At 35.4% G+C, this 17,479-nt stretch overlaps 1 protein-coding gene across 1 annotated transcript in view; it reads left to right on the top strand.

Moving 5' to 3' along the window:
- CFAP47 (cilia and flagella associated protein 47) overlaps window positions 1–17,479 on the top strand; it is a 496,124-nt gene that overhangs the window by 150,097 nt on the left and 328,548 nt on the right. The window contains exons 25-26 of the mRNA XM_043459762.1: window positions 3,404–3,599; window positions 10,828–11,037. Coding sequence (XP_043315697.1) covers window positions 3,404–3,599; window positions 10,828–11,037 — 406 coding nt within the window. The remainder of the gene's footprint in view (window positions 1–3,403; window positions 3,600–10,827; window positions 11,038–17,479) is intronic.

Genomic DNA, 17,479 nt, shown 5'->3' with positions numbered 1-17,479 from the left:
TTTGGACAAGTTACAATAGTATTGATACCATTTCACTTTTTGGCTCAAAATCTGTTTTTCTATCCACCCTTTGCCCCAGACTGAATCCGTTTGTCCTAAATCAGATCCATTCTCTATCTTTTTAACATCATCCCCTTCTTATGTGCAAGTCAAAATTCTAATCATTTTATTAAAGTAACTTCTCACGCCCAGGTCACAGGGCTTTGGGTGGAGGGATTAATAAGCAGCAAAGAAAGCAACTTGTTTGCTTTTCCCAGCCTCTTGAAGGTTGTGAGTCTTTAACTGACTTAGTATTTCTTCTAATTATACCTGGTGATATCTTGTCTTTGTTCTTCGTGCTATTTTGTAGTATCTGCTGTTTTATTCTAGTAGGCATTGGTGATTGAATATACTTTTGTTTGGCCATTTTCTCTTTTGTAATCTGACTGTGGTATAAGCCTTTTATTTCAAACCATAATCAGTGCTTTTATGTATCCTTCAATTTCCTTTGCCTTGTAGATTCAAGCTTTGCCATCAATATCACTTAAAGAAGGGCAATTATACTTTATCTCCACCTTGGCTAGACTCTGTTATGCTGGTCACCAAGCAGGGTTGCCTTATACTCTCAGGGTTTTCAAGAGTTTGACTGAGGTGATTTTGTTTTTCACTCCCCCTGTATTGTTCTTCCTTGGACTTCCACAAAAAATAAAGGTGGAACTGTGATGGTATCTCTTGGTGGTTTAATCCCTAAGTCATGTCCAGTTCTTACAACCCCATGGTCTATAGTCCACCAGGCTCCTCTGTCCATGGGATTTTCCAGGTAGAAATACTGAAGTGGGTTGCCATTTCCTTCTCCAGGGGATCTTCCCAACCCAGAGATTGAACATGGGTCTCCTGCATTGCAGGCAGATTCTTTACCATCTGAACCACAGGGAAGCCCTGTGATAGTATCTGTTATCCACACTGATATCTAGGCAAATCACCAATCCCTTCTGAGTCTGAACCATTGTTCTTGAATCTAATTTGTATGGCTAGACTCTCACTCCCTGTGGATAAGGTTGTTCTTAGTTCTCCTGTAAATGCCCTCAATGTTTAGTGACCCTGACACCCAGGATGCACACATCTTAGAAAATTCTCAACAGGAGAATCCCTGTTACATTACCACCGAATTTTTCAGATAATGAGCTTTAGGAACTGAGGGTATTGACATCTAATTTTTTTTTAGCAGACAGGAGCACAGAACAGGACGGTGTTTGAAAAATATCTATAATGGTTTCTTTCCTCTTTTGCAAGAAGTCTATACTAGTATTTGTCCCTAGTTGGCAGCATCTGCTTAAATACCTTTATAGTTTATATACCACAGTCTGAAGCATACCACATGTTATTTCCATAATATTTTTCTAAGTAAAGGGGTATTATAGTAACCTATGTTTTTCTTCCTAATCATTCTTACTTATGAAGCAATGTTAGGATTATAGGCTCTTGTATGTGCTGTTTGGGTCTATCCAGATTCCCATTGATGGGCTTTTCCATCCCTTTCTCAGTTGTGGGTGTTTGTCCCCTCCTCCAGGGTATTGCCCTTGGCTAGAGGAAGATGCCTCATGCACAGATACCTAGGAAATTAAGTCTAACCAACACACTACTGTTGGTTACTATCAGCTCACCCAACCCACTCCCTCCTCCCCGCACCCCATCTGACCCCATGAGATCAGGTTGAGTCTATATTCTAGAACTACCCCTTCTCATAGCTTCTTGCCCTTCCCTATCTGCTTCCCTCCTTTACCCACAGGTTCCTCCTGAGAGCTCTCCCTCAGTAAATCACTTGCATTGGGATCTCTCAGACACTGCCATATTTTACACTACTGGTAGTCTAATACCCGTTATTAGCTATGTTAACAGTAGAAAAGGCAGTCTAAGAACCTGTTACCACTTTTAAGGTCTTGAGAATTCATTAAGCTGTGTGTTCGCTCTCAGTAATATTCTGTAAGACAGTGTTGCAGTAAATCTACATCCAGCATACCTTTTGTCCTGGCCTTGTATATTCAATGTAGATTTATAGGTGAGAGAGAATACATCAGATACTGCGATTAGTAGACTTTAACAGTCTTTTTATTTTTTATTCCTTCTGTTTAGAACTCTGAAAATATGATAGAAAGCATCAAATATTTCCTGCAATCTAAAGTTTACTTTGTAAAACTTTTAGGTCTTGTTGGATATTTCTGTGAATTTCTTCTTAGTTTCTAATGTGTCTTGGTACTAAAAGAAATAGCATAAAAACTAGTCCAGCCAAAGCTACCATCTGTATTTCTATTCAGAGCTTTTCCTTTATGTCCCTAATGAACATTTATATCCAGATGAAGTGGTCTGGATCATTTAGATGGAAATAAGAAAAATTTCCATTTGACTTTTTTTTCAGTGTGGGACTGAGTCCATGCAGTCAAACCTGTTGGTTCCCTCCATAAGATACAATCCTAACTCTTAAAAAATTTAAGCATGCCTATAACACTTTTAAATAACTTACCTCTCAGATGAGAGAGAAGGCATACCTGGGCTTAAAAACATGTATTATTGAAGCCACAGTAGTCTTAGATTATATAAGGAGCCTCATGCTCCATTATCCCAGAAACCTTTAAATTTTCTGAAACCCAGAAGTCAACTCAAAGCAGCTTATTCCAAATTCAGAATTCAGTAAGTTTTTGAATTCTAAAATAGAACATTGAGTTCACACTCACAAGATCATACTTTTCTGCCTATGAGATTTACGTTTGGAGATTTGAATCTTGAAAGACATTGGCACCTTGCCGTGGTGGCACCTGTTGTCTGAGCCCAGCCCGCTGCCTCTGTGCTGAGCCCTCTTCTCCAGCACAAACTGCCTTTCCTCCTGTGAGTTGCCACGTGGTAATTTCCTATTTTTTCCTATCAGATGAGATTAGCCAGTCAATCCTAACAGCTTTTCATAGACCTAAAAATCTGAGAGAAAGCTTGTTCGTTTCCTCTCAGCATGTCCTTTTCTCAGTAGACCCCTAAGATCCTTATGGCAGTTATCTGACCTCATCTTCATACTGCCTATACTAAAGTGATGGGTAGCTCCTGTTAAGGCATAGAAAGCAATTAAAAAATAGAAGTCCTGTTATACTCTGTCCCCAAGGTATATGTATTTTCCCATAATAATGAAAATCTGTTTTAAGGGAACATGCTCTATTTCTACACAGAGTGTTCTTTAAAAGAGTTAAATTTCCGTGACACCTCATTACATGTCTTAAGTTCCTTAGCAGGATAAATTCAGTTTCCAGGCAATCTATTCGGCTCCACTAAACCGTAACTTCATAGTACATCTTAATATTTAGTAAGATTTAAGTTATATAAAATTTTTACTGTGTGTGCACTAATCTAAAATACTTTAAAAATGTTTTTCTTTCATTAGGACAGCCTGGAGAATACACAGCTGATATCCCTATGCGTTTAAATGATAATCCAGTTTGCTATCGAATGTTACATCTGCTTGGAGAGATAAAATCACCTAAGTTATTATTTGTTCCTCCTTTCATATTTTTTACTCCTGTTCCTTTGGATGTACCAGCTGTGATGGATGTCAACATTTTACCTCAGAACTATTTCAGGTAAACACCTAATGTGAATTTACCACATCTTCTTCAAGTACTTTTTTGTTTCTGTCTATGTTACATGAGTCATGAGCAATGCCTGACTGTTTCTATAGATGGAGGGAACTTTTAAAATATTTAACTGTACATTTAAATTAAAAATACCCCCCAAGAGCTCATTTAGTTATCTCAGTTTTTAAATTTTCTTATAAAAATTTTTGATATGTCTAATTTTGTGATTTAAGAAGCAAGCTTAAAACTTCAGTGTATTACTTTTCTTTTATTCCATGACCAATTACAGATCTACTGCCTTTTAAAAAATGAACTTGTTCTCAAGTTTCATTGGTGGTCAGTAGTCCAGGTTAGTTTAGTGTGCACTGCTCAAGATCTCAGTAGGCAGAAATCAGGGTGTGGACTATAGCTGCACGTCATCTGTGACTCAGTACTCCTCCAAGTTGGCAGAATTAATCCTTGTAGTTGTAGGACTCAGACATCATTTTTTTTGCTGGCTGTTTGCTTGGGCAACTCTCAGCTCTTATGGGCCACCCTCAAGTCCTAGACATGTGGTTCCCTTCTTACAACGTGGTATTTAACTCATTCAAAGCCAGAAGTACACCATCTCTTTGACTTTTGTCTCTCACCTGATTAAATTTGATTCACCCATGATTGCGTCCCTTTTGCTTACTCAAATTCCATTAGCTAGGGATCTTCATTACATATGGAAGGTCCCTTTACTATTGCCATATAGCATAACTTAATCATCAAAGTAGTGTCTCATCATATTTATAGGTTCTGCCACCCAAGGAAAGGAAATTATGCAGTTTGTACACCAAGGAACAGGACTCTTGGTGGCCATCACAGAATTCTACCTATCATAGTGCATATGCTATAGAGAAATGTTACCTGTTTGCATTTTTAAAAAATTGATAAGCAGCTCAAGCCCCAGTACTCTATTGGACTAGATACATTATGAGTCCTCATATTACAAAACAGATAGAGCCTGTATGTGTGTGTGTATAAAACTGTTGGAATACTGAGAAGCATGAGAGGTCTCTAAAGGACTGAGAGCAAACCAAAACATACATACTTATAAGCTGAAACCAGAGTAGGAGTGGTGAACTGGATCAACATACCAAATGCAGGCTTGTTTCTAAATCTTAAGACAATTTCAAGATAGGAAAACTTAATCTCAGATCCCTGGATTAATCCAGGGACACTGGAAGAGGCTAAAATGATTCCATGTCAGTAAGTCCTTCTATCTTTCAGTAGGAACAAGCAAATCTTCTCTAGATCAGTGGTTCTTAAACTTTGAGATATGTGTGTGTGTGTGTGTGTGTGTGTGTGTGTGTATATATATATAAAACCTCTGCTTTTGAAAAATCCATCCAAAAATTCTGAGATATATATTTTCTAATGGATTTTTCAAAAGCAGAGGTTATTAGATCCTATGTCTAGAATTTATGATTCAGTAAGCCTGGAATGGGATATAATAATTCATATTCCTAATAAGTTTCCAAATGATATTGATACTCCTGTTCATAAAATGAACAGGAATTTCTACTCAAAATGAAGCCATCCTCAATTTTGGCCTGTATTTCAGTTTTCATAGATTGCTAACAGCCAGACAGGAGCACAGTGTCAAGCATGACAAAACTCACCAGGAGGGAAGACACCATAACTTAGAGTCAGCACAAACAGTCTTAAGATTTAGACTCTTAAGTAATTCAGATATTGGATTTATCAGAAATAAAGTATAAATATTTTGTTAAAAAATAAAAGATGGCATTATAAAAATTAGTAACTAACATGGGATTGTGTAATGTAGATTGGAAAATGAACCAAATATATCTTTTAGAAATTTTAAAATAAAGCATGTAAGGTTAAATTTTAAGGGCATCCATTAAACCTAAACATAGAAACAAACAAAACAAAACAAAAAACAAACAAAGTTAACTTTACAAGAGAAACACACTTTTTAAATGAAGGGGAAACCAAAACAAAAATGATGGCAAAAACTCAAAATAGTTGAGTAATGCAGTGGAATGTAAATAAACTGACCAGTTAAAAGACAGAGGCTCTTAGAGTAAATAAGAAAAAATTCCAACTTCCTATTTTAAAAAGTATGTATGAAATGTAAGGACAAAAAAAAGATTAAAATAAAGTGGGTTTTCTCAACTTCAGAGCTGTTGATATTTTGAGGATAATAATTCCTTTTTTTAATTAAAGTCTATCCTATACTTTGTAGGATATTAAGTAGCCTCCCCCTCTAACCCCGCAGTTGTGAAAGAAAAAAATAATAATAATAAAATGTCTCCACACATTGCTACATTTCTCCTTGGGAGCAAAACCATTCCTAGTTGAGAACTATCAAGTTAAAATATTGATTTACATTACATTAAAATAGTTATTATGATCATTTCCATAGATGCAGAAAAAAAAGCATTTGACAAAATTCAAAAAATAATTTATCATAAAACTCTTAAACAGTAATAAAAGAGAAGTTATTTAAGTTGGCAAAGTTTTCTGTCATAAACCTAGAGGAGACATTATTATGGATACTGGAATATAAATAAATTGCCTTTAAATAAAATAAAAAAGGCAAGGATGCCTATTATCACTGTCTCTCTAACATGTTTTACTAGAGAACCTAGTCCATGCCAGAAGTTAAGAGAAATAAAATATGTGAAGATAGAAAAATAAGCTTCAGAACCAGCATTAGCTGTTGATTAGGAGATTTCCATATAGGAAATGAAAAGAATGTATACACAGTTATTTAAAGCTATGAAGATCATTTATCAAGATAAACAAATGTAAGTCCAATATTTAAAGTTCAGTAGTATTTCAGCACACAACATTTAGAACATGCAACTGTAAAACTACTATCCTTAAAAACATTAACAATTGAAGTAATAGGAAGAATTGTATGTGACTATATGGAGAAAATTATAAATCTTAAATCGAAGAACTCATAAATAAATGAAGATTTAATATCCAGGATTGTAAAAAGCACAGTTCTCCACAAATCAACTTAGATTTTTCATGTAACTGCAATAAAAATTCAAATAAAAATTTTTATCAAGATTGACAAGTAAATTCTAAATCTTATATGGAAAAATCAAGGGTCAAGAATAGCCACACCACCCCTGAAGAAGAAGAAGGTGAGAAGGTATTGCCTGCCCAAATACCAAGAGTGAATCGATGTGACAGTGTGCAGTGATAGATTAAATGAGCAAAGGAATCCAGTAGCCTTGAAAACGGCCCACACATGGACAGATACTAAATATATGACAAAGGCAGTATAGATCTTTGGAGAAAAAAGATTACTATTCAATAAATGGTGCTGAGATAATTAACTGTATGAAATAGTTCAAACTGGATTCCTGTCTACTTAATACATGAAAAGTCATTACACATCGATTAAAAGGCAAAATGTAAAAAAAGAGAAAACAATTTTAATGTCTGTGGGTAGAGAAAGATTTCTTAAGCATGACTTAAAATTATGCTAATAGTAAAATAAATAACTGATAAGAATTAATCAGAAAAATATCAAATAGCAGAAATGTTGACAAAAAGTTTCAATAGATATTTCACAGATAAAACAGAAAACACATGAAAAAATATACAGTAATTGACCTCTTTGTAAACTTGAAAGTGAGAATTATTGACTACAGCAAGATATCATTTTGTTTGTCCTGGATAGGCAACCATTAGGAAGTCGGGCTACCAGTTAGAGTATCAGTGAGTAAGAACACAGTAGATGATACTATGTAAGGTGTAATATCTGCATATTTCACAGCCCAACATTTCCACTTCACAGTATATACAAGAAAAATGCATCAGGGAAATGCAAATCTAAACCACAATGAGGTGTCACCTCACACTTATCAGAATGGCTGTTGTCACAAAGGCAATGAATAATAAATGTTGCCGAGGATATGGAGAAAAGGGAACTCTAGTTCACTGTTGGTGGGAGTGGACATTGCTGCAGCCACTATGGCACACAGCATGACGGGTCCTCAAAAAATTAAAAATAGAGCTATCATACGATCCAGTAATTCTACGTCTGGGTATATATCCAAAGAAAACAAAAACGCTAATTCAAAAAGATACACGCACCCCAGTGTTCATAGCAACATTATTTACAATAGCCAAGGTATGGGAGCAACCTGAGTGCCCATCGATGGACTAATGGATAAAGAAGATGTGTATATATTCTACATATTCAATGGAATATTATTTGGCCCTAAAAAAGAATTAATTTTACCATTCACAACAAACATGGATGGGCCTGGAAGGTTTTATGCTTAGTGAAGTAAGTCAGACAAAGACAGGTACTGTGTGTTTTCACTTATGTGTAGAATCTAAAAAATGAAACAAATGAATATAACAAAAGAGAAACAGATTTATAGATACAGAGGAAAAAAATAGTAATGGGGAAGGGTCAAGATAAGGGAAGTGGATTAAAAGGTACAAACCACTATGTATAAAATAAATAAGCTACAAAGATATATTTTACAACACAGGGAATATAACTAATATTTTATAATAACATAAGAGTTGAATCAGTATGCTGTACATCTGAAAACAATATAACATTGAAAATCAACTATACTTAAAACTCTTGCACATGTGTACTACAAGGTATGTTTGAAATTATTCATAGTTGCATTATTCAGAATAGTGAAATCTGGGAACTACACAAATGTCCAGTGACATATGAGGGTATAATTAATTTGTGATATATATGCACGTGAATGAATATTCTATATCTGTGATGTGGAGGAATTTTAATAAGACAACTGTATTAGGAATCTTAGAAAACAAAATACTGAAATTCATTAAAAGAAAGTCAAAGAAGGCTGCATATATTGATACCCTGTGTATAAAATTACAAAAAAGGACGATGAAACAAATTTATATTTAAAAATATATGCCTGTCCATAGATATAAAGAAATAGATGTAAAGAGTGGTCAGTTGACATGTTAAAAATATATAAATTGTGGGGATTTGTGTACCATTATTTTCGTAAACTACCAAATCTTAGACCCACCTCAGAGCTTCTCTAGTTCAAAACTTTATTTTGCAGTTAATCATTCTGAGATCCAAAGAAAACAAGTTCCGAGTGTGACGGAAATTAATGAAAATCATCGAAGTTGAAAAGCATAGAATGGCCATTAGCTTCTAACGTTTGGCTTACAGGATATGATGAGTGCTTACTTGTGCCTCAGGGAATTGCTCTAAATGCCATTTTGTGAGAGAGTATAGTTCTTGAACATTAACTTGGCAACTCGGATTCACAATATTTTCAAGATTCGATCTTATAAGTAGATATTAAACTCTGTTGCTTGAATAGGAAATAGAAATGACTTGAATTATATTGTGCTAGAAATTACTTTTTTTTGGTCAACAAACATTGTCTCATATATGAATTAATCTTTGCTCTTTCAACTTTTGAATTAATGTATAATGGTATCAATTTTAAAACTACTTCAAGTTAAAATCAGAATATTAACATGATATAATGAAATGAACATGTAAAAGGGACTGTAGAGATGATGTAACCTTTTTTTATTATATATGCAATAAAACTAATAGTGTTAATGACTTATCCAAAGACATTAAGTTAATTAGCAACAGAATTGGGCTCAAACCTGATTTATAAACTGCTTTTTCATGTTTTATCCCATGAACCATATGAGTTTAAACTAGTTGAAGTTGAGAGCTTGTTTTACTTTTTCTAGTTAATTAGCTGAATAATCATTCTAATTAAAATACTAGGGAAATAGGATTCACATTTGATAACATGTCTTATTTGCTATAGGAACCTGCATATATAATAAAGCAAAGTAATACGGTGAAATATTTATTGACAGCTAAAAGTTATCAGGTATTAATTAAAGTTAGAAGTGAATAATAGGGCTTCCCTGGTGGTCCAGTGGTTAAGAATTCACCTTGCAATATACAGGACACGGGTTTGATCCCTGGTACCGGAAGATCCCACATGCCGCAGAGCAGTTAAGCCCATGTGCCACAGCTACTGAGCCAGTGCACTAGAACCCACGGCTGCAGCTATTGAGGCCTGTACACCCAGAGCACATGCTGTGTGCAGCAAGAGAAGCCACCACAATGAGAAGCTCACACACCTCATCTGGAGAGGGACTCACCCTTCACACCTAGAGAAAGCCCACACAGCAACCAAGACCGAGCATAGCTAAAAAGAAATAAATAAATAAACCTTTTATTTATTTATAAATTTTTATTTATATTTATATATATTATATTATATATAAATATTATATATAATATAATTTTAATTTATATATATTATATAATATATATTTATATATTTATAAATATATATAATGTAATATATATTATATATGTTTTTATTTATATTTTATTTTTATTTTATATTTTGTAATTTTATTTATGTATATTATATATTATATAATTATTTATTTTTTATTTATATTTATAAATTTTATTTATTTAGAAACCTTTTATTTATCTACAAATAAAAAGAAGTGGATACTATATACTATGCTATTAAAAACCACAAACACTTTTAGACTGGCTAAATTATAGTATATAATGAAATATAGTGTATAGTATACTGTATAGTATATTAGTATATATAGTATAGTACATATTAGTATAATTAGGATTAGTATATAGTCTTAGTATAGTATATAATACATATAGTATTAATGAAATGTATAGTATATAGTATATCATGAAATATGTGAACGTTAAGTATTAATAGAATATTTTAATGGTAATGATTGAAAATTATTCATGTCATATATGTACAGTGCTTAACTGTATGCAGTTTAAAAATAGGTATGTGTATTTGTTAATAATACTTAGTCTACATCCAATAAAGCTTTAGCTATTAAAGGGATGATTTTTAGTAAATTTTTATTAGGACATATTTAAGACAATACTGTTTTTATCATGGTTGTGATTAAAAGCACATTGTATTTGATCAGGCATTTAAACTGTTTTTTAATCCCGAGAGGACAAAAGGAATTTTTCATCATCTCATGCAGATTATCATATTATCAATTTTACTTATATTGTGACCGGAAAATGAGGAATGATATAAAAATATATTTAGGAGTTGGGCATGTTATTGTAAATATTTGTTTTAATTTTTCTGATGATTCAAAAAACAGAGGAAAGCACATTTAAACCCAATTACTTGCACATACTTTGAGCTAATTTTTTTTTTTAAATTTTAAACAGGAATTCAGCTTTAAGTGTCCGCATATCCCCAGCAAAGCTTCTTGATGGTAATGAGATTCAGCCTCTTTCTGTGAGTTTTCCAAAAGGCAGAGTCATTGTGGGCTCTTCCCTTGGAATTAATGCTTCACTCACCTGCCGTCTCAGCTTCAAGTCATCTAAATCTGTATCACTTTTCACTCATGTTCTTTTCTACGATAGCGGAAATAACTGGTAAGACATTTAAATGTAGATTCCTTTGTATCTGACAGTGAAGAATAATAGGTTTATATTCTACACTATTATAAAATGTTAAAAAGAAAGATATCTAAACTAATGACTTTGGACATAACATGTATTTTTAAGTTCCAAATGCAATGTTGCTTTCATTAGAAACAGTGTGATAGTGGCTGCCAGCATATACTCTGGGGCTAGGCTGCCTGGATTTGAGTACTGGCTCTGTTAACTTTGGTGAAGTTAGGTAATCTTCTGAGTCTCTCGATTCTCTCATCTGTAAAATGGGGGTCCTAGCAGAACCTGTCTATTCTCTAATAACGGGAAACTTGTTGAGTTGATTATTATTGTGTTATTGTACAGGAACTGGCACAAAGGAAATGCCAGGTTAGTATTTAATGAAAATGAGAAACATCAGCGTAACAAGTTTCCAGACAATATGATTTTGTTACATGTTCCTTTGACAGGTTCAAGGAAATTAAAATACATCTAGGTTAAGCCATGTTTCTGGATTTCTTAAGATGTAGGACCAGAAATTTCACTTTTACATTATACCTTGAGATGATTTGACTTGCCAGATGGCGAACAGTGAATGTATAGAGCAATGAAGTGTGTTTTGAAAAAAAAAAGTTTATGGTGTAGAGTGAATTGTATACTAAAAATGAGTATGTACTCCATGTGATAATTTATTAACTTTTAGTGAGGTGATTATGTAGTATATTCATAGTCAAAGGATTGATTCATGCATTAAGAATTAGAAGAGTGAGATACAGATGTACTGAAATGTTGCATCCAAGGAAAAGTGTGGTGGATCCAGGACCCAGCTTGTGGAGTTCTGAGCTCCAGCTTCCATGTCCCTTTCTCACATATGTTGATGGATAAAATTACCTAAGGTATACCTCTCAGACTATTTTTCTCTTTTAATGCTAGCAGTCCATCTTTTGTTGACATTTAAAAAACAACAGCAGCTTCTTTTAATGGCATTGCTTTAGACTTCTATCAAGAACTGAACTCTATGCCTCCATCCTGGGATACTTCTGTCTTTTTGTACATTACTGACCTTGTTTATAGAAGTTTAACTTTACTTTGCTCTAGTCCACAAATTTGGATTTTGCCAAAAGCATTAAGTAAGGTGTACCTTTGAGCTCACAAATAAAAATCATGAATAACTTCTCCATGAATGCCTTAAAGGTAATGAAAGCTCAGACCACATTCACAGGGTGCGGAAGGAAAGAGTTTCAGTAAATGCTTTGTGAACTTGATGGCTTCTTGGATGGTGGAACAATTGCCTCTAAGAGAGGTATGAATAGGTTTCGCTGTTACACTGTGTTGATGTCTAGTCAGCAAACAAGATGTTAGGAGACCTGAAAACAGCCTCTAGAAAGAGGAGAGTCATATATTTGATGATGATGGTTTTCTTGTCTTTTTGTTGTTGTATGTTTCCTTTCAGCCTTGAGACTCATTTATTCTCCACTAGATTTCCCCACCCTTCTTCCCTTACCTTAAACTCCATTTCAACCTTCAGCGGGTTTGAGATAAGGTAGAGCTTTTGAAACTAATTTAGAAACTTCAAAAATCATAAATGGGCTATAAAAGCGTTGTCCATATACAAAGAAATATTCCCTGGAACTTTAATACTGGCAAATCCTTTTACTAATGCCTTGTTAACTCCTTATCTTGTTTCCCATAGTGCATATGATCAGCTCTTCTGTAAGAGAGCTAACATGAATCACTGAAAATGAATAAAAGAAATCTAAGTGACTTATTTATCAAAAAGATATGTGAATGTGCTATTCAGATATCAGCTGTTTTCTTCTAGAAAGTGGTTCTTTTGTCTGAACACTAGAATCACCTCAGGAGTTTTAAAAACTGCATATGTGTGCATTCTCAGTTGTGTCCAACTCTTCATGACCCCATGGACTGAAGCCTGCCAGGCTCTTCTGTCCATGGGATTCTCCAGGCAGGAATACTGAAGTGGGTTGTCATTTCCTTCTCCAAGGAATATTCCCCACCCAGAGATGGAACCTGTGTCTTCTGCATTGCAGGCAGATTCTTTACTGGAATCTGGAATTACTAGACAATTACTAGTAATAATTTCCAGGCAATTACTCTTGCCTGGAAAATCCCATGGACGGAGGAGCCTGGTAGGCTGCAGTCCATGGGGTCGCGAAGAGTCAGACACGACTGAGCAACTTCTCTTTCACTTTTCACTTTCATGCATTGGAGAAGGAAATGGCAACCCACTCCAGTGTTCTTGCCTGGAGAATCCCAGGGACGGGGGAGCCTGGTGGGCTGCCGTCTATGGGGTCGCACAGAGTCAGACACGACTGAAGCGACTTAGCAGCAGCAGCTCTAGATTGTCAAACGTTACCCTGCATTTGACTCTTGGAGGACTTGTTAAAACAGTTTCTGAACCTCATCCCCAGAGTTACTGATTTATTTCAGTCTTGAATGGGGCTTGCAAGTGGCATGTGTACCAGTTTCCCATTTGATGCTGAGGTTGCTGGTCTGGGGATAGAAACTGAGGTTGTTTGACAGCCGGAATTTCAGGTCCACCCTAGATCTAAGAAATCTGTGTGTGTGTGTGTGTGTGTGTGTGTGTGTGTGTACGTACCAGGTCATTCATGTGCACAGTAAAGTTTGTGAAGCACTGGATCTAAAAAGAATGAATAAAGGAAACTCCTATTTAGAAAGAGTAAACAGTGGAACACTTAAACATTTGTTAGGAAATAAAATTACCACTAGAAAATGGTATTGCTGTGAGATCTTTAGACAAAATACCCATCTTTCTTTTAGAGTAAGTTTGGTTTAGTTTACCAATACATTATTTAACTTAATCTATTTAAGATACCTATATTGTAAAGTATAATGCGAAATTCATAGTGGAGGAAATTGAAGTGCTACTATGTTTATCTTTTAGACCGTCACCCATTTGTAGAGTGAGAGAACCAACATTTTGAGATCAAGTCTTGTTATCGCTGTCACGCAACTTTGATTCCCTTTAACTTTTCAAGTTCTAGGATTTTATTGCTGTAACATGGTCAGTTTAGTAAGAAACCTGAGTAAAATTGAGTTATGATACATCATGTAGTGATGTATAATTGATTACATGAATAGGAAGATTTTGATGTTTTAATACAAGTTAAACCACAGGTTTTGTTTAAAATGAGAGGCCATTTAGGAATATACAATAAGAATGACACAGGGATATTTGGTAGATGAGGTTGAACTGAAATGAAGACTACTAGTCAGCTTGTATATCCTCACCAGTGTATAAAATCTTGAAACAATTTTTGGCTGGTTGGTAACCAGGCACTGTCCTAAGTACTCATGTGCTATACCTGGCCTGCCCTGATAACTCCTACTGGACCTTGGAGCCAGTCAGGACCTAATAACTAAAGAACTAAATGCTGTCGTAGTCAGAGTTCTAAGCATCTGGTAGTATTTTGTTTTGGATCCGTCTCAGCGTGTCAATAATGATACTATTGGCTAGGAATCCTGGAGGCACTCAACCTGGTCCCTTAGTGCTTATGGTAGCCCCCACAGACATTTCCTCTTTCAGAACCAATATTGTGGCTGGACCTGGCTTTTTGGTTCCTATTGTGGTCATAAGATATACCTCAGCAACAGCCATCAGGGAACTTTGAAAAACAAGGTCTTTTACTCATAGAGCGTACCTGGCTTGCCTAGGGCCATGCATTGAGGTGGGGGGTGGGTGGAGATGGGGAGCAATTGAGCAAAGGTCTGAGTTCTGCCTTTATTAGGATCTCGGGTGGGATACCTAGGGTTTTGTACATTCACTCTTCATTGGTGAATTTAAAATGTAAGTGTGGGAATTAAAGCTCAGGAGAGGAAAAACTAGTGGTCTGTCTGGTCGGTTATCTAGGTCAACCAGAACTTTCTAAGAAGGAGAAGTTCATGGATACAGCAGCCTGGCTCTGCATCTCTTGGGAGGCTGGCAGTTTATTTATTTCAAATGGATGTCTTCGAAGGGAATGTCTCAGCAGTCAACAGTTTAATGTGAGGCATTTACATTACAATCAGGCAAGCTCATTGTCAGTCCCTTAAACAACAAATTAACATACATCTCCCTTTTAGAGTGTATGGTTCATTGATATTAAAAAATGAACATTTTGAATATCATCCCCTTTTCATATGAAATGTGATTGTCTTTCCAAAAAACATAGTTAATGTGGTTCTAAGGACAATAGGCAGAGAAGGAATTGGCAACCCACTCCAGTGTTCTTGCCTGGAAAATCCCAGGGACAGGGGAGCCTGGTGGGCTGCCGTCTATGGGGTCGCACAGAGTCGGACACGACTGAAGCGACTTAGCAGCAGCAGCAGCAGCGACAATAGGAGCTGAGTTCCAGCACACTCCCTGTTGCCTGGTGTTCAGAAGGTTCAGTGGCCTTGGCTCTGAAGCTGCCACAGAAGTGTCTGCTCTATGTATTTCTTGGCAGACAAACTTCTGAGTAGTGCATGATTTAGTTGCTCACTTGAAACCAACACAAATTTGTTGTTTTCTTAATCATGAGCAAGATATGATTTAGCAAAATTCTTGGCCTTTTCTTAAAATTAGTCACCATCATTTGTTTCATGATACAGATTTTGAGGTACTGGGTTATACGTATCTTTGACATTAAAACAAGTGAATAAGGATTTGCATATATAGATAAATTAATGCATTAATAAGAGTTTAAATGCTAAACTGGAATTTCTCCCTTATTCATTGATATATGTTAGTCATTTCAGTCTAACTTTAGAGATGAACCACGTAGTGTTAATTCCAAATGTAGTTTACATTTTGCTGGTGAAGAAATATATTTTAAAATGTGCAGACCTGTTGTTTAAAACTGAGACCATACAGTTCTTAATTTTATCAACTCTATGTACAGTAGAATTTCATCAATCTTGTTATGAGTTAAAACATATTTTTGATGCATAATAAAATTAGTTATGCTTACCTCATTAAAGTAATATGGCATTGACAGTAACTTAAATTGAAATTATGTATTTTTGAAAGCATTCAGTATAATAAAAAGGAAATGAGGAATAATGAGAGCTGATTCTAATTATTGTTTACTCAGTGCATAATTTGGTATTTGTGTAAGATGTATTTGGCAACTTTGGATTGGTTGCTAGTATTTTAAAAAGTATTATTATCATACCTCTTCCAGAGACATTTCTCTTTTTGAAAGAGTAGGAACCTGCATCACAGAGAGGAGACCAGCAGAGAATGAATCAGACCTAGAGGCTTGTGGAGCATTAAGGCATTCAGGTTGGCAAGGCCACCTTAGTAACCATAGTGTGAATTCATATCTGCTATTTCTGTGCTTTTCTGGGATATTTGAATATTTAAAATAAGGATGTAGATGCATATTTAAAATACATATAGAAAGTGATTCACGAACCTTTAAGAGACACTACCAATTAAGTAGAAGCAGCTTTTGAGGTATTCAGTGCTCCCCTTATGGATTAACAAGAGCAGTATTTAGAATGTGTGTGTTCATCTTTTGGAGACTCTCTTCTTAGCATAAACCTGCTGCGCATGGTCAGTGAACCACCTAGAGTTTTAGCGTTGTGTCTGCTAAAAGGCAGGTAGTTGGAAATTTCAAGAGGATTTCAGTAACCATCTAATAGATGAAGCTGAAGGCAGTGTTGAAATATTGCCCTAAACTTTATTTGTTGTGTTTTGGGGGCTAGGTTATGCTTGACACCATGTATTTGTCCACCTTTCTTCATGGTGTGTGTGTAAATAGAATAGGCAAGAAGCAGGGTTGGGGGAGTAAAAATTTATAAGGAGCTATGCTTTATCCTGAGATAATCATCTGTTCCTTATTGCTTGACCTACTCTTAAGGAAGGCTGTTTGTAATGGCACCTAAATTCTATGAAGAATGTTATTTTCACGATAGATCTATTAAACCAAATCATAGGATTATAACAGAGTCTCAGTGGTAAAGTAGAATGTTTGCTTATATTTAGCCAAAACATAGGTATTAATAGATGGGAAAACAGTGGAAACAGTGGCTAACTTTATTTTTCTGGGCTCCAAAATCACTGCAGATGGTGATTGCAGCCATGAAATTAAAAGACGCTTACTCCTTGGAAGGAAAGTTATGACCACCCTAGACAGAATATTAAAAAGCAGAGACATTACTTTGCCAACAAAGGTATGTCTAGTCAAGGCTATGGTTTTTTCCAGTGGTCGTGTATGGATGTGAGAGTTGGATTATAAAGAAAGCTGAGAGCTGAAGAATTGATGCTTTTGAACTATGGTGTTGGAGAAGACTCTTGAGGGTCCCTTGGACTGCAAGGCTATCCAGCCAGTCCATCCTAAAGGAGATCAGTCCTGGGTGTTCATTGGAAGGACTGATGCTGAAGCTGAAACTCCAATACTTTGGCTACCTGATGCAAAGAGATGACTCATTTGAAAAGACCTTG

Source organism: Cervus canadensis, chromosome X (assembly GCF_019320065.1).
Source record: "Cervus canadensis isolate Bull #8, Minnesota chromosome X, ASM1932006v1, whole genome shotgun sequence".
In the NCBI taxonomy this organism is placed as follows: domain Eukaryota; kingdom Metazoa; phylum Chordata; class Mammalia; order Artiodactyla; family Cervidae; genus Cervus; species Cervus canadensis.
Note: the sequence above shows the minus strand (reverse complement) of the source record. Positions and strands in the feature narration are given on the sequence as shown.